Genomic DNA, 23,546 nt, shown 5'->3' with positions numbered 1-23,546 from the left:
TAGTAAGTTCCTCCCAGAGGAGCGGAGAGCGCGGGGAGGATTGTATGGGGGGAGGCGGTCCCTGAGATAGCTTGGACCCAAGCCATTTAGGGCTTTAAAGGTGATAACCAACACCTTGTACTGGGCCCGGAAGCTGATAAGCAGCCAGTGGAGGGACCTCAAAACCGGAGTAATGTGGTCCCTCCTAGATGTACCAGAAATAAGCCTGGCTGCCATATTTTGTACCAGCTGAAGCTTCCGAACCAAGCACAAGGGTAGCCCCAAGTAGAGTGCATTACAGAAGTCCAGGCGTGAGGTTACCAGTGCGTGCACTACAGTTTCAAGGTCCCTTACTTCCAGAAAAGGGTGCAGCTGGCGTATCAGCCGAAGCTGATAGCAGGCGCTCCTGACCGTCGCATTAACCTGATTTGTCATCAGGAGCGACGAGTCAAGGAGCACCCCCAGACTGCGAACACAGTCACTGGAGGAGAGTGTGACCCCATCCAGGACTGGAGGTTGCAACCCAATTCTTGGTTTCGGGGCTGCTACCATGAGCACCTCCGTCTTGTTTGGATTCAGTTTCAATCTGTTTTTCCTCATCCAGCCCATTACCGCCTGAAGACATTCATTGAGAGAAGAGATGCCATTGGAATTCGAGGCCGACAAACGAGACATGGAGAAATAGATTTGGGTGTCATCAGCGTACTGATAACACCCAGCACCATAACTCCGTATTATCTCACCCAGCAGCTTCATATAGATGTTGAATAACATCGGGGACAGAACAGCCCCCTGAGGAACCCCACAAATGAGGTTCCTCTTACTGGAGCTACAGTCCCCAAGCAGCACCCTCTGGGACCGACCAATAAGTAATAGTGCTGGCAGAGACAGTACATTATTAACACCCAGAAAATGTCCTTGCCTGTCGGAGTCAGGGCCTATACAGACTACCCCCTTGGGCCAGTTTGCAGCTGTCCCTTTTCACCCTGGATTGGGGCCATGGCAACTACATGATCACCTCGGAAAAGCGGTATAAAAATAAAGCTTATTATTATTATTATTATTATTATTACATGCAAAGACCACATTGTTGCATTTTTGCAGAGCATGCAAAAAGGAGTGGCAAAACACAGCTCCTTCTTGCGCCAGCTAAAGGGCACCATATCCACCACAGCGTGGCATGATGATGCCTTTTTGGCACTGCATTGTGTAGACGCAGCGCCAGAGTGGCATCATCATGGTGTGTGCCGTGTAAATGGGCGTGCACCAAAACAGCACCCTGGGGGAGGAATCATGGCATCAAGCATGTGGATGCTCCGCCATGACTCTAACCCTAGGCCGGCCTTTTGGGCTGGTCTGTAGAGACTCTCAGTTCAGAAAAACATTAGTCAAGAAGTCCAAGTCCAGGGAATCAACAAGAAGCAAGGCCAACACAGTCCAAGGGTTGAAGAAGCCAAGAAGTCCAAGGTGAATTGCAGGAGTCTAGAGATAGAAATGCTGGCTAGGAAACAGATCAATTCCTTCCAGCACTGGCTTTAAGCATACTCAGTCTTAAATGAGCTGACACCAGCTGGTCCTCATCTGCTTTCCTGTTGCTGCTTGGCCTGCAGCATGGCTCAGCATCATTGTTCTATTTATTTCTCACTTCATCTTGTTTGTGGACTTGGGACCCTACCTGTGTCCTCTGCTTACTCAGCTTCAGGTGAGTCCTGCCTTTGCCCTGCTGCACTTCAAGAGGGCAAGCTGGTAGAGCTCTTCAAGCAGGGAGGGCTGGCTGAGATTGTTCTGCAACAGAGCAAGCTGCAGGCTGTTCTCCTCCTGGGAGACTTGCCTGGGTCCTTTCTTCAGCCTCCTCGTCAGACTGCTCTCCCAGGTCCTGGCCCTACACATCCTGGCCCTTTGGGGATGTCAGCTCTCCCTGACATCCCCAAAGAATCCTCTCTTGTTGTTTCTGAGCTTGTTCATACTGGCAGGTCTGTGAGATGTGAGAAAACATGCAGTGGGGAATTACAGAAGAGACAGAAGAGGTACATATTTGTCTCATGGAGATGTTTTGGAGGATTGGGCAGATAGAGCCAGGGACTTTATTGACAGGTGCCCAGTTGCCTTTGTATTTCCCAGTTAAGCCCTAATTCAACATTGCCACTTCATTCAGCATCAAAATAAATTTGTTGGGATCAGTTGGAGAATAGTATAATTGCATAGTGTAAACAAAAGAAAAGATTTGAACTGAATTCACTATGTTCTCATTCTCCCTTACCCCAACTAACCATCTATTTCCCAAATGAAAAATCCAAACTACCATTAAGGCTGTGCTCTCTGCTTCTCCCCTTCACAGATACATTTCAGGCTCAACTGCCAAATTTGCAAGACCACTTTGTTGCATTGTTACATTTTGATGCCTTCACTCTGGATTTCTGAAATAGCCTATTCTGATCTTGGATCAGTAATGATATGGAAAATTTAGCCCTGTTATTAAAGACTGTTCCTCAACAAAGCTAATGAAACATTTCTGTGGAGTTAGAGAACCACGCAGGAATTATGTCATCAGGGCCTTCAGGGATTACATTTCAGCAGTATAATACTGGGATTTGTGATGGTTTGGGTTATTTTCCCTGAAGTAACAGGCATTTCAGTACAATTTTAGATTTAAGAAAAACTGTAGCTGTTCTAGGGGAGAAAACTTGCAAGAATCAATTCATAGTGGAAATTCTCAAAATCAGTATCATGTACTTTTAACTTAACCCCCCCCCCCCAAAAAAAAAAAACCTCCATTATCAACAAAATGCAATTATTTGGTTGAACAATATTTTACATGTTGACTCTTCATAGATGTTAACAAGAGGGAATATATGGTTTCCCTGCCATTGAAAATACATTTAAATTACTTTAAAGATTAGTTTAAATTTTACTGTTAATACTAAAAAATGCTATGAATGTTCTTGTCTTTTTTTGGTGTATATTTCAAAAAAAAAAAAAAAAGGCTATAAAGTTAATGAATATGAAATCTGCTTATGATGCACCCTTCCATATTTAATACAGATTTTACAATGTCATAACATATCTTTACAAGAAATCATTATCTGTGCATCCATATAAAATTAATCTAGTTGGGGCAATGTGTATCAGCCAATAAAACATTTTACAAGGGATCATACAACTCAGATCAACAGCAGTAAAGAAATCTGAAACATTTGAAGCCAGCCTATAAAGATCAAACATGTCAAAGAGAAAGAATTAAGTTTCCAGTAGCTAGATAAAACAGGGAGTCTTGTTAATGCTAGCCCGCTGTGTTCCTTATGGTTGATAGTAACAGAGCGATCTTAAGTGGGCTGAGATGTTGAGCGGTAGACAATCTGTCACTTCTGAAGCTTTGCCAGCTCACACAGGTCACAGTAAGAGGTGGGTGGTGGGAAGGTTTTCTATGATTATACTATTAGTATTTGAAAAACAAGAGTGACAACCACATCTGAAGCATTTAACCATGGATTTCATGAGAGACAGTAGTAATTATGTTCACTCTAGTCTGACACAGTTGATAGGTCAGATCATGGGACCTTTCAGGATATTATGGGGCCTTGGGTTTAGCAGACTCAAAATCATCTGTGCCATGCCCACAGAGAGTATACTGTGGCCTCCATGCCAGGTGTGCCCTTGTCATTGGAGGACCACTCCTGCCTCATTAAAAATCCAATAATTGTTTCAGTTTGGATGTGTCTCCAAGTGTTTGACTAAATGTTCACACTTTTCTCTGTTTTTTACAAGCTTATGTAACATTCTGGTGAGGTCATTTATATATGCATATGAGTCACAGTTGTTAGCTGCTCTCCAGTCGACTTCATGACAAATCTCTGGATGAGACATCTCCAAGCCTCCATTGCTCTGCATAGGACCTGTAGATTCAGGCCTGTGACTTCCCCAATGCAGTCCATCCATCTGGTGTGCAGTATTCCTCTCTTTCTGCAGCCTATCTTTCCTATCACTTGTTTCAATGATTTATGCCTTCTCATGATGTTGCCAAAGTACAACAGCCTCAATTTAGTCATCTTGGCTCCCAGGGAGATTTCAGGTTTGATATGTTTGATGAACCATTATTATTATTATTATTATTATTATTATTATTATTATTAACCTTTATTTATAAAGCGCTGTAAATTTACACAGCGCTGTACATACAATCTTTTTAATTAGACGGTTCCCTGCCCTCAGGCTTACAGTCTAAAAAGACATGACATAAAAGGAGAAGGGAAAGGTGGTGGGGCTAGTAGGCTAATACATATAAAGTACATAGCAATACAGGAAATGGTTCAATAAAACCATTTGCTTGTCTTTTTGCCTGTCCATGTTATTCTCACTCTTCTCCAGCATGACATCTCAAATGAGTTGATTTTCTTTTTATGTACTTTCTTCACTTTCCAGCTCTCACATCCCCACATGGTGATGGGGAATACAATGGATTGGATGATTATAACTTTAGTGCTCAGCTGCATATCTTTACTCCTTAGAATCTTGTCTAGCTTGTTCATTGATACCCTTCTCATAACTACTTTTCTTCTTATCTCTTGATTTCAGTCTCTCTTCTGATCAGTGTTTGATCCAAGGTACAGGTACGAGAAATCTTTAACTATTTCCATTTCCTCATTGTCTAGGTTGAATTTCTGTAGATCCTCCATGGTTATTATTTTTTTTGTTTTACATTTAGCAACAAGCCTACTTTTTCACTTTCTTCCTTGACCTTCCTTAGATATTGTGCCTGATCCTCCTTGTCCCTGGCCCGTGTCTGGTGAAATGGCATCATGTGCCACTCGTGGCACTTGTACCATAGGTTTGCCATCATGGATCTTGGATGTGAAGATGACATCATACTACTGAAGGAAAATATCATGGGCTTGGAACAATAACTAAGGAAGGTCAAGGAAGAAAGTGAAAAAGTAGGTTTGTTGCTAAATGTAAAGAAAACAAAAAATAATAACCACGGAAGATCTATACAAATTCAACCTAGACAATGAGGAAATGGAAGTAGTTAAAGATTTCTTGTACCTGTACCTTGGATTAAACAATGATCAGAAAAGAGATTGAAATCAAGAGTTAAGAAGAAGTTTTCCTTTAGTAGTGTCACCTGCACATCCGAGATCTGTGATGGCAAGCCCATGACACGCATGTCATAGGTGGCAGAGATGCCATTTCACCAGGCACAGGCCAGGGACAAGGAGGAATGGGCATGCATGTGCCCTTTCCTCTTCCTCCCTGCCTTTTCCCGACCTCCAGCTGTCTCGGAAGCCACAGGTGCACTCCTCAGGCTCCTCCTCCAAGTCCTCTCCTGGCCTCTCTCAGATGGTTGGAGGCCAGGAAAAGGGCAGGGAGAGGAGCAGCTGGTGTGTGTCATTTGCTCCTCCCCAGAGACCTTTTCCGGCCTCCAACTGTCTCCAGAGTGACAGCTGGGGGCAGGGAAAGGTCCATGGGGAGGAGAAACGGCCTTGTGCCGGCTTCTTTGTTTGCCCACCAGCCCTTCCAGACCCATAACTGGACAGCTATGGGTCTGGAATGGCTTGGGGGTGGAGAAACAGCTCCATGCCAGCTTCTCTGACACCCCCCCCCCCCCAGCCCTTCCAGACCCTTAGCTGGACAGCTATGGGTCTGGAATGGCTCAGGAGGCAGAGAAACTGCCCTGGGCTGGCTTCTCTGCCTCCCCCAATGGCCCTGCCTGACTCCCAGCTGTCTCTCAGAGACAGTTGGAAGCTGGGGGAAGGGTGTGAGGAAGGGGAGCAATTGCCTGTGCCCATGCCCCCCCCCTCCGAACCTTCCCAGGCTTCTAGCTGTCTCTCAGACTGAGAGTTCCTGCATGGCAGGGGGATGGACTGGATGGCCCTTGCGGTCTCTTCCAACTCTATGATTCTATGTGTTAGCTATGGTGCCACTACTGTTTTCTCTATGAGATTTTACATCAGTGTCCCCCACCACCACTGCTGCTGCACAGTAGTTATTTGTCATTCTATTCCATGTACACCCTTCTTTTTGACTGAGTTGTTTCTCCTCTCAGACCTGTAAATTCACCTTCTCTCATTTTTCTCAGATCCTTCATTTGCCACCAGTCTGTCTGTCCTTTTGTCCTTGTACCTTGTTTTTCCTCACTTCAATGATGAACCCCCCTCAAAAAAAGCTCACCTTCTGTTCTCTCTTCAGAGAGTCACAGTTATACCTATGAAAAATAATGTTCTAGCAATAAGAAATGTTAATGACAATTACTGGTTCCAGATTCATCCACTGAATAAAGGGGAATTTAGTAAGTTAGTATCTATGCAGGTTCTATTTATTTAAATGTAGTGGGTCTTCTCTAGTTGGGACTAACAACTGGAGTGAGACTCTTTCTGTATGTCAGGTCAGATGCCTTTTTAATACAAGGTCCACAGAATTACCACAACAAGAACTGTCAACCTATTGAACCACAAGAAGAAGAATTCCTCATCAAGTACTCCACCCCAGCTCTCATCTAATCTGAATTTACCACCTCATACTCTCTATTGCCATTCGACCCTATCTGTAACTGCCACTCTCTTGTATTTATCTCTAACTTGTTCATTCCTATGCCCCCATCCGATCCTAACTAACTTTACTTCTAGATTATCTTTGACTATCACTAAACCTGTCTTGAAATTTTGATTTCAACCCTTACCTGACAGTTAAACAACTAAGCCTGTTTATATACATAACTTTCTCCTTAGCCCATCTTTACACCATTCAAAGAATTAGTGTTTATCTGTACATAGCAGCATTTTCTTCTGATTTTCTTCACAAGCAGTTTTTCAACAATCTAAAAGAACTCCATTTTGGGTAAAGAACCAGCTGGGAAATGTGATATCTATTGGCTCTTTAGCACAGTCTCTTATTTAATTAAATGATATCTTAATTTAAAAAGTTAATTCTAAAATTTAATTAATGTTAAATTTCTAGCTTAATTCATGCAATTAAGTTACAAATAAATTTAATGAAGTGGCCTATTTTTGTTAGAAAATTCCCAACTTAATTTCTACCTTAATAGATTTTAATTAGTTAGTTCCTATCACTATCATCATCCATAGGCACATATACCTTTCATGATCCTACAGTATTTTTAACTAGTAAGATTGCAGCAAATATGAAGAACTTCACACTTGGTGAAGTTTTACCAGATATTAAACTACTAAAGGTTGTACAGTGTCATGTTCCAAATTTATGCTCGTTTTCTTGGACACTCTTCAAGGTATCATTGCCAAGAAGCAATGAAGTGTTTAGCAACCTTCTGCACAATATTTCTGCCTTCAGGGTATTCAGATTGATTTTTCCTTATTTGCAAGCAGAATTTGCCTCCTGGACCAGCAACCAAGCAAGCACAAAAGGCATTAGCAGCCATATCCGAATGTGAGGATCATTAGCCTGATCAGCGATATGGCAAAGCCCCGTCCTCCCAGTGTGGAAGACAACCAATCTTGTCCTTTTCCCCAGAAATGTATACCAAAGATAGACTAGATAATGACAACAGCAGCTCCTTTAAGTCCTCCAGAGGCTTACATTTATGAATGTATTGAAATTCTAATAGAAAACATTGGCCATCATCCTGTTAATGACTTATATGTGAGTATGTCCTGTTTTGGATGGGGTGCAGAAGGCTAATCATTTACTTTTGTACACCATTTAAAAGCACCTCATTAGCAGCTGCCAAGCACTATAGGGTAGCTTGTCTGTTGTCACTCACAAATGGAGAGAAGAAAGATCGTGGAGGAGATTCAGATCATGACAATCCAGCTCCTCTGTGATCATGGGGGAAAGAAAGAGAGATACTCCATTTGAATGTGCATAATTTTTTCTCCCCCCCCCCCCCCCAAACAAATTAAGATCATGGTATGAATTACTCCTTCTCTACTGGTAAGCAGCAGGAATCTCTAATGTGTCTTTACAGCTGCCAGAATGTGAGGGGATGTAGATCTGCATATATGGAGCTATATAGCCACTCACTGTTTAAAGCATGGACTAGAATCTTTAGAGATACATACAGCAAAGCTCTGAATGTTCATCAGATCCATCCAGACAATCGTCATCACCATCACAACGCCAATGTTCTTGTATACAGCGCCTGTTTTGACACTGAAACTCTCCCAGTTTGCATAATTTGGGTAAAACCTCTCCAGAAATAACTAAGGAGACAAACGTATAAAGAAAATGTGGTATCAGTTGTCAGTATACAAGTATAATTTATTCTTTGTACTGTAGTTTTTTGCAACCACTAGGTTTTGCTCAGTGGTACACATAGTCATAATAAGTTCATGTGGAGTTTTCTGCAGGAAATATTTTGCAATTGAATATTTGGCCATTTTTAATTGTTCAACTCCCCACCCCTACTCACTCAATTTTTTTTTGAAATGTTTTTTGATCAGAGCAGTGAACACTTTCAACAAATGCCCTTCTGCTTCCCTGAAGAAATGAACAACTTCCCCCAGGTCCAATGAACACACATCCTGTTGAATCTAGGAGGGTCACATCTGTGTCTGAGACCCTTTCTGATTATTCAAAACTGAAGAGAGTCTCTCTTAGCATTTGTATGCTCCCTTGGGTCCCACACTCGGAGAAAGTTGGGACAATGAATGAATGAGGGCTGTGGGGGAATTTTGCCACATTCCATCTCCAGACAGTTTGGGGGGCTAGGAGAGGCCTCACCCACCCAACCACCCCACGTAAAGCATGTCTGGGACTCATCTCTAGATTTTTTTTTTTTTAAAAAAAAATCTCTCTCTCCCAATGTTGTGGTGTTCACTTTAAAATAAGAAAAGTCTGTTTGTTGCAGGGCCCCAGGGACTTGGCACTTGCAGTGGAGTCCTGGGGAGCATATCCTGCCCAGAAATTTCACTTTGTTTACTTCTGACCTAATAGATAGTAGAAAGGTATGATTTCAGTAAGGAAATTCTTGCTTTCTCTATGTGGCCAATGGTTTGAAACATTCGCTGTGTCAGTGGCTTGAAAAGTATGAGGCTTTACAGACCATCCATTAAGGCCAGCCTGGGGGCTGAGTCGGGGCGTGGCGACCACATGACACACACCCCGACTCCAGTCCCAGGCTGGGGTGACACTGTGTGCCACACCACAAGGCAGGTGGCATCATGGCTCTCCTCTGGCGCTGCATCTAGATGATGCAGTGTCAAAGGAGTGCCGAAAAGCTGCAATGCTTTTTACAGCTTGTTTTTGCACCACAGAAAGGTGAGATAGGGGCTGTGGCATGCGGTTGCTGCAGCCCCAATCTGGCGCTAAAAGGGTCAGCTGCAGGCCACCCCTTAGGGACGGTCTGTACACCCCCCTAGTCCAGAGACATGTTTCACAGCCTGGTGCAGAAGGAACAGGTTAATAAGGTAGCACTGTCTTCTAAATGAATATGCAGTAATATTTTATTACTGCTCATTCTATCAAAAACATTTTGATTTTCAGGAAAATGTCTTTTGGTATATATTTGATATGTCTTTATTAATGCCATGCAGTACATAATAGGTCCCAGGGTAGCTCATACACTTAAAAAGAAAAGAAGAGAGAGTGCTCAATAACCAGTATTATCAACCCCAAAATACCATGCAATGATCAAAACAGAAGAGAAAATGAGAAATGTAGTTTTTTTAAAAAAAAAAGCTCTCCTGCTGGCAAGTGAAAATGTACCTATTGCATCAGGCTTTAATTTGCTGTGATTTTTTTTTTAAAATAGTGGGCTGCTCTGTTATTTTTTATAGTTTCTATTTTAATGAATTTTAGATAATTTTGACTATGGATTAATTGGTGTGTGTGTGATGGTTGTCTTTGTTTTTAATCTGTACTTGTTTTAATCATTTGTAAGGCATTTTGAGTCCCACTATTGGGTGGGAGAAGGAAGATGGGATATAAATGAAGAGGAAGAGGAGGAGGAACAGCAGATGATAAAACAATACAATAAAATTACATAAAGGTCTAAGGGTTGTTTTTCTTTTTAATTTTGCCATGCACTGTTTAGAGTACAGTGCATCCTACTGAAGCATACTAAAACCTCTATACAGACAGTGTCCTGTAGATCAAGTGTCATTCTGAAGAAAACTCCATTTCCTGGTTTCCACCCATCCCCCTCAGAATATAGGGTCATCTAGAAGAGTGTCTCTGATGATCACATTAGCACTGGAAATGGAGATTCATTGGGAAACTAAGGGCCTGAACAGACAGGCAAAAATAAAGCTACTTTGGGTCATTTTGGAGGTATGCCATTTAAATGACACATGCATCTTAAGAGGCCAGAAGCTGCACCAAAGCTGCGCTCCAGTCCTTAGACTGGAATGTAGCTTGGGCGCAGCTTCCAGCCTCTTAAGATGCACACATCATTTAAACACCAGACTTCCAAAGTGACCCAAAGTAGTTTTATTTTGGCCTGTCTGTTCTGGCCCTAAGTTCTAAACTTATGATACCTTTCTTACTGGTTGTGCAGTAACACATAATGAATTGTTTATTTTTTTCAATAAGGTTTTTAGATCATCAAAAGTGATGGGAGAGAGAGACAAAGAAGTCACTTAGCTGCCTCCAGCTATGAGGGTGCTTTAAAGCCAATTATGTTTGAGCTGATAAGCAGGCATATAGGCCTGCTCCCCTGCACAGTTCTGTGTACTGTGCTATGCTTTGTCTTCTGACAGAAAAGCAAGCATTGTATTTTACTTCCATTTCATAAGCATGTGGGAGAGTTTTGCATGGGTAAGATAAGTGAATTAAGAACATTTTAAAAGAGTTCGACAATCTGGGGAAAATGTTGCTGCAGCTTTTAAAATTATATAAAATTCACAATTATCTTTTCAAAGAAGCTGCATTTCTTTTCATATTCCTCAGAAAGGTTTCCACAACACCATATAATCTCAAGCACACCCTGTAATACTGAGAGGTATGGTGAGTTTTTCAGTGATTTGAATACTTTACTTGGAATAATATTCTATGCTCACCTTAGAACACATGGAGCATTGTCTACTAGACATTATATCATTCTGAATGTATCTTTTCTACAACATTAATAAAAAGGCAAACAATCCTTAAAAAGAACATACTCATGCAGGTTGTACTGTTCTCATCCAAGTGTTGATTATCAGCACAAGCACACACTCTGCCTCCAGGTACAGCTAAGCAGAGTGTGCTGCAGCCTCCATTATTAATGCGACATGCGTTGTCACCTGCAATTTTTTTTAAAAAGGACAACATTAAGAACAGTCAGCTCCAGCAACATGCTGTATGAGAAGAATCTTAAAAACATGAAGCAAATTGACTTTATTTAGCAAAAACGCTCTGATCAATGCATTTTTTCTTTTTACTTATACAGCACTTACAATATAAGGTAATTCAGTCACCCTTGCCTCTTATTCTTTGATGTACATGGTGTAACACTATTGAAGGAATTAATAAAATCTGTCTGCTTATCCATCCAAACATCTTTTCTTCCTTTAATCCTGATGAGTGTGACATGTCAGGGTTTTTGTTGTTGTTGTTGTTTTGTTTTTTGCTTTTACATGATTAAATTTTCAAAGTAATTTTAAAACTAACAAAATATTTGAACTAAATTCTACAGATTTCTGTAGCAACAGAAAAATGAACAAGTGATTTAGCTTTCATGCTTTCAGATAGCTAGCTTACGTTTCTCGCAGGCATTAATGAGTACCATGCAATCATACAAGATGAACAAATTGGGAGTATCACTGAGAACAGTCTTTCTTCTGTATTGTGGATCTATTTCCTTGCTCATATTGAAATATGACAGAGTGTTGAGTGAAGATTGGAGAGTTTGGAATTAACTTTCTGACTGAGTAATAGGTAAGTAGGGAGACATTCACACACACACACACACACACACACACACATATATATATATTTTAAAAAAATACACAGAATAATTGCCTGTCTCAGGAAGTGGTTACAGGCAGTTTAAATCTGTGACACATAAATACAGGTAGAAATATCAAGATGCTGGTAATAGACATTAGATACATTACACCTGACTAACCCTACCACTGAATTATGCTTGAATTTCAACGGTGGGGGCCAAAAGTCCTTTTATTGCAGAAGACCTTTATATGATAGAAAGTTTGGACATGAGTAGCAAAATTCCTCAAAAGCACATTCCACATACCTAGGCCATCACTGAATTCCTACAAAGATGGAGAGTCTACCACTCTCCATTGCAATCTGTTCCATTGTTGAACAACTCCTTTTTTAAAATTAAAATTTATCAATACATTCTAAAACAAAACATGACAACAAACAGTATGCTAAAACAACAATAAATAAAGACAATAACCCAGATAAGCCCCTGAAAATTATAGATAAAAGGTGTATTCAGGGATCCTGAAATACATCTTTCCATTAAAAAATAGTTAACATTGGGGAATGTCTAGAGACTAAATCTTGCTGGATGTATTCAATAAATAGGTGCCAAATCTTATGAAAGGTCAATCCAGAGTGTACGCTTCTCGCTCTGTTGTTATTATCTGCCATTTTCTCCATGAACCACAAGTCCCAGAGTCTACCATCCTGCAATATTCAACATTCCTGTTTTCCAGTTCTTGGCTCTCTCAAGCCTGGCAACAGCCAGAAGCATGTTGAACAACTCCGCAAGTAAAAACATTCTCACTAATGTTCAGGTAGAATTTCTTCTCCTGTAATTTGAATTAATTTGTTCATGTTCTAGGATGGGTCCTCATGGGTCAGAATATTCTGGCAGCAGCCCCAAAGTCCCCCTGTTACCTTGGACACTCTGTTCCAATGCAAGGTGGCTAAATGCATGCACAATATGCTGTGTCAGCTAGTGCCATCACTGCTGGTGTGAGTTAGAATGAGGCACTCATCACTAATCACATGGCTGGCCACCTTGTTCTGACCTCAGAATAAGATAGCTAACACAGTGGAATATGTTTTAAAAAGCTGCCCAGTGTTGCAACAATGGGTTCTGGATCTTTCAAGTAGGTTCAGCAAAAGTTGAGTTATTCAAATCCATGTTAAGGGGGTATACCTCGAGTTCGGTACTGAACTGGAAAGATGTCATCAGACAATTCGTACCAGAACCAGGGACTGGGGATTGAATTCTCCAGATTGATCACTAAGGGTATTGGGGGAGGATGTTTTATTTGGCCTGTAAGGAAAGGACAGCTAAAATACACACATTTCAGCCACAATGGAGCTTCTGGGCCCATGGTTCCTGGGATTTGTCCCACCATGCTGATGCTCTTGCATAGAATGAAATGAAAACTTCAATATTTTGCTGAAACCTCTCCCAAGGGCAAAGTTGTCCTTTAAAAAAATTGCACTTAAATTCAGTCCTGTTAATTGGAATAGCTTGCCAATAACCAATAGCGCTAATAATAATATTTCTGGTTCATCCTAATAATGATCTTTTAATTAACTACACATTTAATTGAACTTTATCTATTGATTTGCTGCACTTCATTTCCAAAAAAGCATTAATACAAGAATAAGTCTTAGTACTAGAAGTGGGATGGCAGATTGTAAGCAAGAATGAAATGCACATGTAACACAAGAAATACATGTCTACTGCTCCTACTAGATCCACTGATAGTAGGGGCTCTATAATTATGCATTTAATCATATATTTTTAAAGGTCCTAGCATTTTTTTTTAAACTAAATTTTGGATCCCGAAAGTATTTTGTACAAAAATACAGCCTACCCTCAGCATATGAGCCCTGACCGTATGCAGATTCCAGCTTAGGTGAATGGCAAAAGGTGAGGGACAAAATGGTGCACACGCTGGAGTGCACCACTATTCAATTAAATGGGACTCCAGCATATGCAAAATTTGCCTTACATAGAGGGGTGTGTGTCCAGAACAGATCCTCCACATATGGCAAGGGAGGAATGTATGCTAAAGACAAAGAGAATAGTCCTTCAGAACTGCATGTTTCTTACTCTGAATGTCACTGTGACTTAGTTATGACAAACAGAGAGGGGATCTCAAAATTATAATAATCAATATAAACAAAAAATACAAAAGACAAATAATATATATGCACTACATTTTTCCAGACAGCCAGTGTGGTGTAATGGTCTGAGTGTGGGAATAAGGACTGAATAAGAGAGTTCAAATCCCCATTTGGCAATGGAAACCACTGGGAGCCCTTGATCAAATCACACTCTCTCATCCTCAGTAGAAGGCACAAGCAAACCCCCTCTGAGAAAGTGTTGTCAAGAAAATCCTGCGATAGGTTCATTTTAGGATTGCTATAAGTTGGAAATGACTTGAAGGCATATAGCAACAATAGTCTTCCAACTGCCTTCAGAACAAGCTAAAAAGCTGTTTATAAATATGAACAGGCAAGGGGTGTGTTAATTATTAAAATTGTGTTATAGGTAGCTATCCATAAATACCAATGGGTAAAGAGGTTATTCCATTAAAATAGGTGGCCTCAAAGTTTAGCTGTACATTTTATTAATGCGTACAGTAGGAAAGGCTGGGAGCTCACATTTTGAATCCAAATCAACCCTCTGTTTCTTAAACTATCAATACACATCTTGAAGACTATATAAAAGGTGTGGATCATTGATTAACTGTACATTGTCTGTTAAGAAACTGTTTATAGACATTTAAGTAGCAACATAGGATTATATCCTATTTCCATTAAAGTAAATGAGGGGGAAATCAATTTGGCACAAGCAGAAACCAGAACAAATGTGTACGGAAACTATTATTCTTCATCAAAACAAATAACCAGACCATTACCACATAACAAATAATCTATCATCGTCCTCCCCCCCCTTTTTTTTGAGACTAGCTAGAAATTGTACTGATAGTAGAGGTAAATGAAATCTTGAGCTGCAAGCATTCCTGAAAGCTGAGATACTATTCCCCACCCTACGTAATTTATTTTACAAAAGCAACAGAAAATGTCCAAAATTTTCTCAAGAAATACCCAATTTTCCTCTGCTTGCATCTGCATCTTATCCAGATATTTTATAATGTTGGTTTATTTATGAATTTGAGTTACCTCATAACCTATAACAAATACTATCATGTAATAAAATAAATCCTAATTATAATGAGATTTACAAAGGTAGAATAATAGAATCATAGAAGTTGGAAGAGACCACAAGAGCCATCCAGTCCAACCTCCTGCCATGCAGGAAATCCAATCAAAGAATCCCCAATAGATGGCCATCTAGCCTCTGCTTAAAGACCTCCAAGGAAGGAGACTCCACCACACTCCGAGGGTGTTTGTTCCATTGACGAACAGCCCTTACTGTCAGGAAGTTCCTCCTAATGTTGAGGTGGAATCTCTTTTCCTGTAGCTTGTATCCATTGTTCTGGGTCCTATTCTCTGGAGCAGCAGAAAACAAGTTTGCTCCATCCACAATAAGACATCCCTTCAAATATTTAAATATTTAATATTCGAAGGTAAAAAAGTTAAACTTAAAAAAAAGCTTAATGAACCAGACTTAAGCTGCATCTGCACTCTGGAATTAATGCAGTTTGACACTGCTTTTACTGTCATGACCCCATCCTATGGGATATTGGAATTTTCAGTTTTGTTAAAAAAAATTAGCCTTCTCTGTCAGAGAGCATGGTGCCAAAAGAAACTATGAATCCCAGGATTCCGTAGGATGGAGCCATGATGGTTAAAGCAGTGTCAAAGTGCATTAATTCTGCACTGTGACAGCAGCCTTGGTTATACTGAAATCAGTGATATTAAAGTTCATCGCTGTGAAGAGAGAGGTTGGACTGGCCTTCTTGGAGGCAGATAATCACAACCTTAACAATGCTGTGAAGAGGGACCTAGGAAAAGGTATAAACTGGAGCAGGATTTCTCCACCAGGCCTCCCTGGAACCTTAGGGTTACACAAGACATCATGACTGGAAAAAATAAATCTATTTTTCTTTACCTGTAGATATAATACTTTTTATGCAAGAGTTCTCAGGAACCTGGAAAATATTTAAAATGTTCCTAGAGAGCCAGCATGGTGGAGTGTTGGATTACAACTCAGGGATCTCTAGAGGAAATGATAAGAGCTGAATTGGGTACTGGGAGCTGGGAACGTGGATAGATTTCAGGGAGTTCATGTTTTAAGTTAATTATGATATAATGAGACATTACTTTTTCATTTTCTACTACTCTGTCACTTTATATTTAGGAACTGAAAAGGAAGACTGATCATGTTTTGCCACACTTAACCCACTAATCAACACATCTACTTGTCCAGGATAGTGGTCATCTTGAAGCATGAGTATCTGACACAGGGAGGGATCTTGAGGATAAAAGGGCAAGGCAAGTTACAAGAACTACAGTCTCAGCACTGAAATAACGTTCTGTTCTGTGTTCCAACAAATAAAATGGTAGCAAACTATGAAAAAAGTATGGATGTGAGACCTGGAATGTGAAGAAAACTAACAGAAAGAAAACCGACTCATTTAAAATGTGGAGCTGAATAATAGAGTTGAAGATACTATTGACAGCCAAAAGGGTCCTAGAACAAATCATGCCAGACCTCTTTTTCCAAGCCAAGATGACTAAACAGAGGCTGTTGTACTTTGGCCACTTCGTGAGAAGATATGAATCACTAGAAAAGACAATAATGCAAGAAAGGTGGAAGTCAGTAAAAAGAGAGGAAGACCACACATCATATGGGTAGACTCAATCAGGGAGGTCACGGGCCTTAATCTACAGGACCTAAGCAGAGTATGGACAAGGGGTCTTGGAGACATCTCATTTACAGGGTTGCTGCTAGTCAAAGCCAACTCAAAAGCAGTTAACAAAAAGAAAAAAGAAAAGAAAAATGCACGACATGGAGGTTTCGGGGGACTTTCTAGATATGATCTCATCATCATGAATTGATTCAACGTGCAGCATTCACACACCAACCTCAGTAACAACTGCCAAGTTGTTTTGCAGTTCTGGGGTAAAAGTGTTCCAAAATGGGAAGGCTTTATGGGAAGTGACCCACAACTGAGATATTTGTATCTTTCCAAATACCTCCTCCCCATTTTTAGCATAGTTTATGTTGTAATCTTCCCACAGTCCCACAAAAAAAAAAAAAAAAAAAAAAAAACTATCCTATCTAGAATCGGTCTGCATTGTGTGCTAGCACTTCATGGACCATCTCATTAGCCTTCCTCCACTGCTACCCTACCCCTGGAATAAAGAGACCAGACACAAGATGTATGGGTTAAAACAGGGCCATTTATTGACCTATTCATTAAGTTCTTAATGAAACTGCAACTAAAATCCTGACCAAACAAGTGTGGGAGACAGGGAAAGCTGCATACCGGTGTCTTACTGCAGATTACCTCTGCAACTTATCAAGGACGATAACACCTGGGCCCTTAACGACAGTCCATAAGCTGGGTTGTATGTTGGCCACCCGCATAAGGAAGCCCAGCAAGGAGTGCCCCATCCCAATCTGCAAAGATTAAAGTCGGGGTATACCTTCAAGCCAGACCCAAGGTCCTTTTCTTTCAGCCACCCCCCCCCCCGGGTCCAAGGCCCGTAGAGGTGTTTCCAGAAATTTTCCTAACACCCAGTAGGGTGTCCAAGGTACCCGCTGAGATCAAATCCAAAGATTTATGCAAAATATAAATATTAAATACGTCCAATTAGAATCAACAATTTTAAGCCAAATCATGTATTATTGTGACACCACCTCAGCCAATTTTACTTATGCCACTGGAAACAGTATGGGGTAGGCAAAAAACCCGTGGAAAGGGGGGTGAAATTCATACCTGGCCCCAAGGCAACCAGTGAGACTTCACACCATCCCAGCGGCGGGTTGGTGGGTCAACGGTTGATCCAAGAGTAAGACACCTAGGGGATGACAGGCAAAGCACGCCATTTACCACATCCCCTAGGTGTCTCATGCCATGGCAACCAGCCATGGCATGATTTAACTGTCCTGGTCTCCACCAGTATGAGAGCAGCAAACAGCCCATCCCGGCTCCTCAAATTCTGGTGTGGAGTGGGGGGGGGGATGGCCAAAGTTTGCTCATGCCAGGAGCTATTTGACTTAAAACAGGATATATTTAAAACAGCACTAACTAGGCAGACTCAAAAGTGACTTCTTCTTCTCTACTTGTCTCTTGACCTTTCACATTTGGTTTGCACCACTCTTAACTAATTTATCCAGTGTCACAGAATCATAGGATCACAACTGGTTTACTCATGGGTCAATGGTTGCAATTGCTCCAGGCAGAGTAGGGTCTGAGTACTGAAGGGAAAAAATAATAGCTTGTTTCCTCTTCTTTCCTAGTCACTTCTTAATTCTTCCAAGTCCAGCAGGAAGGAAGATAATCTTGAAGGCAGGGTGCCCCTGGGCCTGCTTTCCTGGCCTTCCTTAAAGGGTTATATTGTGGTCCCCAGCAGAGACCTTCTTGAAGAGCACTAGAGAAGACAGGAAGGATTCTCAAAAGATTAGAATTGAGTCAGAGAGACAGGAAAGATCAATGGAGGCTGGACTGACTGGGGAGGTGATTGTGTGTGTGTGTATATTCTGGGAAATCTGGATACATCTGTCTATCTCTCTCAATGTATATGTGTATGTTTTTTATTTCCTTCTGGAGTGAATAGATTATATGCCTGGGTAATAAGTGAGTGACCACAGGACACCTGGATTTCTGCCAGAAGTGAGTGTGAAGCATGCTTGAATGACATTCCCATCAGACTTCAGGAGATCAGTGTATGAGAAGGAAATGGGAGAACTTTGTGGCTTGCATGACTGGATTTTAGATTCTCTCAGAACCTGCTTCTGTGCCCCAAACATTCTTTTTTTGGTGTAATTTTCTGGAAGTTATCACCATCATTACCACCATCTTCATAACCATCAATATGAATAATTCCACCATCACACAATGCACTCCATAGAAATGTTCTCTGTGCCTCTTTTCCAAAGAGGTTGCAATGGATAGTGTTATCATCAGCATCTTGTGTATGTGTTACTTGATTAAAAATCTGTGGGATCAGGCTCTTGGTCACATTGAAACTGCAGGGCTGAAAACAAGATCATACACGAGTATTTTGTGCTACTTTCTGTTGTACTTTGTAATGTATTTACTGTTTATTTGTTCTTTCATTTATTTTGTTTCTATGCCACCACACCTAACATATCTCGCACATGTGCTCTAAAGGGACCACTATTTTTATTATTTTTCTGAGGTTCCAATCACTTTCTTTCAGCCTTGTACAGCACTAGAAAGCACCTCAAAATTTATCCTTTTCTTTGTTTGATTGCTGACATTTTCTTTTATTGCTATGAAATTAATAAAAAACATAAATTGCAAAAAACATAATTTATCCCCATTCTCCTGATGAGAAAGAATTCCATTACTACAGCATCCCTCATAGGTGGCAATCCAGCTTCTGCTTAGAAACCTCTAATGAAGGAGAGACCACTACCTTCTGAAATAGCTTGTTCTACTGCTGAAAAACTCAGACTGCAAAGATGATGTCCTAATATTTAGCCTAAATGTTTTAGGTTTTCTAATTTGGATTCAGTATCTACTCTCTGGAGGAAAACAAAATAACTATATTCCATCATTTATATGGCAAAACTTCAGTTATTTAGAGATAGCTATTACATTACTTCTTTCGCTGTCTCTTTTCTAGTCTAAACAACAATCTCATCAGGTTTTCAATAGAGGCCCTGTTTCTTCAAAATGCGAAGTAATGTGCAGGGTGAGATATCAAGTCCAATTTTATATTACTGGAATTTGCCTGTCTAATTGGGAGGAAGGGTCAAGGTTAGCCGCTATCTTGTCCTGACAGGAGAATAAAAAGATTTTTATAAAGACATTATGAGTCCATAGTCATTTCATTTCCAAAGGAAATTGATATTAAAATGTAATCTTAGACATTTCACTGTTCTGGAAAAGAAGCAAAAGATTTATAGGTGATAAGACTCCAAATTACATGTATCTACAACTTAAAAGACATGTAAAAGCTTATCACAGGAAATAGAAAATAACTTTATCAAGCCTTTGAACAAATACAGTTGGTCCTCCATACCCACAGATTCTGCATCCATGGATTCAACAATGTACAGTTTGAAAATGTTATATATCAAAATGCAAGTCTTGATTTTACTATTTTACATAAGAGACATCATTTTTACTGTCCTTTTGTATTTAATGGAACTCGAGCATCCACAATTTTTGGTATCCATGGGGGGGCTGGAACCAAACCCCATCAGATACCAAGGTCCCACCGTATTTGCAAATGAAGAAACCTTAAGTGTACAACTATTCTGTGACTCTTACAATATCCAATAATATTTTTATAGGTGCAAAGTGAAGATCTGATACCTAAAATTAGTGCAATATCACCCCCTTTTTTTCACCTGATGTGTGCATTAATCCAGCATGTCTGTTGCAGTTCATTTCCACCTTAAAGCATATCATGTCAATGGGAGCTAGTTGCAACTAACTTTTTCTAAATTTACCTCACATGTTTTTTGACCTAGTATTTTGTCTTGATCCTTTATGTTTTGTATTGGTGGTTTATCAGTTGGCTGCTGGCAAAGGTGGGAGCAATGGGAAAAAGTTATCCTTTCCATAACTAATGTTAAAACAATGGTTGGAGTGAATGAAAAAAATACACTTTCCAATACCTTGCTGCTTCTGAGGATCATAAATCTGCAGCCCAAACAGAGGTGATCTCTCACTTCTTAAAAGTGTAACATTGCTAGTCATCAAATCCAGTTGGAAAATAGAGCCATTTATATAATCTGTCCAAAAAATGTAACTCCTGTGGTGTGACAGTCCAAATGGATGGTTCAGTTCTTTGCCACTGTAGACCACCTGCAATTAATTGGCATTAGTTAAATTGTTGCTGAAAAGCTATGCATCACTGAAAGCTTTAGTCCTAAATCCAACTATTAGTTGTATCTAAAATACACTCACTAAATCAGTGATAACCTGGTAAATTCACACTTATGGAGGTGTGGTATATTAGTAGTGAATAACAATGGGATTTAGACTTTAGGATTCACCCATGAATTGAAAGATGGCAGGGAAAGGGAATGAATACTTGTGCAAACATAAAGCAGTCTAGGTTCAAATGCTAAACCACCAAGTAAGTGAAATTCACAGAACAAATATACTATTATGTAAAATATCCTTAGATAATCTGATATTCCTCCCCCTGTTTTTATATAGACATGAACTGTAACTGTAACAATATGTATGGCTTTGTGATAGGACCCATGCAACTTTATTTAGGCTACATTTATGCGGCTTTTGTGTAGATGACCCAAGAGTCACAGATTTCAGATCTTTGCTTCTAACAGCAGAGAGAGATATCAAACAAACTTTCTCCCAGTTACTGCAAAAAATATGTGCCTTATATCTCTGGCAGAGCTCTAAGAGCAGCAGTCCAGGTAAAACAGAAGTGTTTCACATGTATATCAGGGCATGGCTTCTCCCTGTACCTGCAGGATCCCAGGCATTCACATTTCCCAAAACACCTGAAATTGGAGGAAGTAAGACTAAAGAAAGATGAATCATATGTGTGTGTTTTAATATGAAAAACCAAAGTTGGGGGAGGGGAGAAAATCTCTCATCCGTGCCCTGATGATTTGATCTTACCAAGGCTTTAGTTAAGGCAATTCCTCTTGGATCACATTGGAATTCCTCTGTCCATGTTAGAGGACATTCTTTTCCTAAATAGCAGCCTAAGCCTGTGGTTCTCAAACCTTTTTACTCTTGAATGACTCCCTTTACATCTACATGTAGATGTCATGCCCCCCATGTAGTATATCAATAAACATCAATTTGCACATTCATATATATTCTTATTTTAACATTTTATAGGGAAATATCATCATTCAAATAGAACAGTTTTATTTAAGTAAATTCAATTTTTAACTTAACATATGTGTAAATGTATGTAAAAAGGTTGGGAAGAGGAGGAGAAGGAGGAGAAAGATGAGGAGGAGGAAGAGGAGAGATCAGGACACCTAAGTCTTGTGCCCCCCCCCCCCAGCAACTTTCATTGCCCCAAAGTTTGAGAACCATTGGCCTAATTCATCTAACCATGCTAGACATGGTTTACATTAACGTCAATGTAGGTAATAGTCACCCATTTTGCCATACATCTGAGTTTTTTTATTTTAATGTTGTACCACACTAACCACTTCTGTCAAATCCTAGAGTCAGTTTGTGCTTGAGCAAAAAAAGAAGTAAATATTTCCAGATGGAACACATCTGGAACAGTTTTTAAGAGAGTGATCTTGTCTTCTCCTTCTCATCTACCAAGTCAAGAGTGTAAGAGAGGACTGTTTGCATTGACTGTGATATGGAATGTACTGATGCAGTCTGCAAAGAAGTGCAGCCACTTGCACATCTACTATCATAGTTCCCACATAGGTTTCTGACCTATATCTGCTAGATCCAACCCTAACTTCCACCTAGAAAAGACTCACTGAATCAGTGGAAACTTGGTGAGACAACATTTATGTAAGTTTTATTGACTCAATAGGTTTATTATAGCTGGAAAAAACAATTGGATGTAGGCCAGATTGGTTTTATGTAAATTGTGTGTAACCTGGTATCACATACACAAAACAATTCACTGATAACTCAGGAGCATTAGAAAATGCTAGCTGCAATCTTTATACACACTTGTAACCAAGGTGTACTTAGCTCACTTGGGCTTATGGTACAACAAACATGCATAGGATCAAATTTAACAGTTTTTTATGTTACTTCTAAGGATGTAAACAAATATTCAGAAATGTTCTTGTCCTAAACAAGGAATTGTGTTGTGACATGTCAAGAGATGCCCTTGAAAAAATAGGCAAATACCATGACATTTTTTTCATTCCTCCATCAAAAAAAGAAGAAAAGAATATCTTTTGAATCAGCAGCAAAAAGAACAAGAACATTTTTGCACAAGACATTTGCCTTTGCTCTCAAAAATGTTTTTTCCTCCAAAAAAAGGTATGGAAATGTGAAAAAAGGCCAAAAAAGAAAAGAAAAAAGGTGAAAAGTTCTCATAATAGTTTCCAGCACAGCAGGGAGAAAACTTTTGAAATTTTTCATTCTTGCATGCTAGAACAAAAAGTTACTGCTTGCTGTGAAGAAAGGGGAAAAAATTCCGGACCACACTTTTCTCCCCACAGTTTCAGAGTGAAAGCAAAGATATCTTAGTGTTTCTTATGGTAGATATCCTATCGGATTAATTAACAAGACAACTTTAAAGGTAAGTTTGGGAGGAGAGGGGAGTAAAGTAGCAATATCACTCAGTGAGTGGTAAATTTGTGGGTAGCAGTGAAAACATGTTTTCATTACCTTTCTGTCCGTTCCATTCAAAAATACTCTCTCAATGTGATCATAATAGGCATCACACCAATATAATATATTGTTTCGATAGTCCAAAGTTAATCCATTTGGCCATAACATCTTTGAAGTCACAAAAATCTGTCGATTGTAACCATTCATCCATGCCTTTTCAATTCTTCCCACGCTATCATCTATTTGATCTTCTTCCCAGTCTGTCCAATACATCCATCTACAAAAGGACAAATAAGACCATCCATTTATTCTTTCGACCATATAATTTAAATT

The 23,546-nt window shown here is 39.9% G+C and overlaps 1 protein-coding gene across 1 annotated transcript in view; it reads right to left on the bottom strand.

Annotated features, from left to right (window-relative positions):
- The window catches only part of LOC149313891 (low-density lipoprotein receptor-related protein 1B-like), a 734,124-nt gene that overhangs the window by 295,762 nt on the left and 414,816 nt on the right, over window positions 1-23,546 (bottom strand). Inside the window, exons 14-17 of the mRNA XM_089523040.1 lie at window positions 23,271-23,490; window positions 20,591-20,780; window positions 11,049-11,171; window positions 8,010-8,150 (exon numbers count right to left, since the gene is read on the bottom strand). Coding sequence (XP_089379166.1) covers window positions 8,010-8,150; window positions 11,049-11,171; window positions 20,591-20,780; window positions 23,271-23,490 — 674 coding nt within the window. The remainder of the gene's footprint in view (window positions 1-8,009; window positions 8,151-11,048; window positions 11,172-20,590; window positions 20,781-23,270; window positions 23,491-23,546) is intronic.

The sequence above is a fragment of the Sceloporus occidentalis genome, unplaced genomic scaffold, assembly GCF_023333645.1.
Source record: "Sceloporus occidentalis isolate IW3139 unplaced genomic scaffold, rSceOcc1.0.p SCAF_4, whole genome shotgun sequence".
In the NCBI taxonomy this organism is placed as follows: Eukaryota; Metazoa; Chordata; class Lepidosauria; order Squamata; family Phrynosomatidae; genus Sceloporus; species Sceloporus occidentalis.
This window is presented reverse-complemented; position numbering and strand designations above follow the sequence as displayed.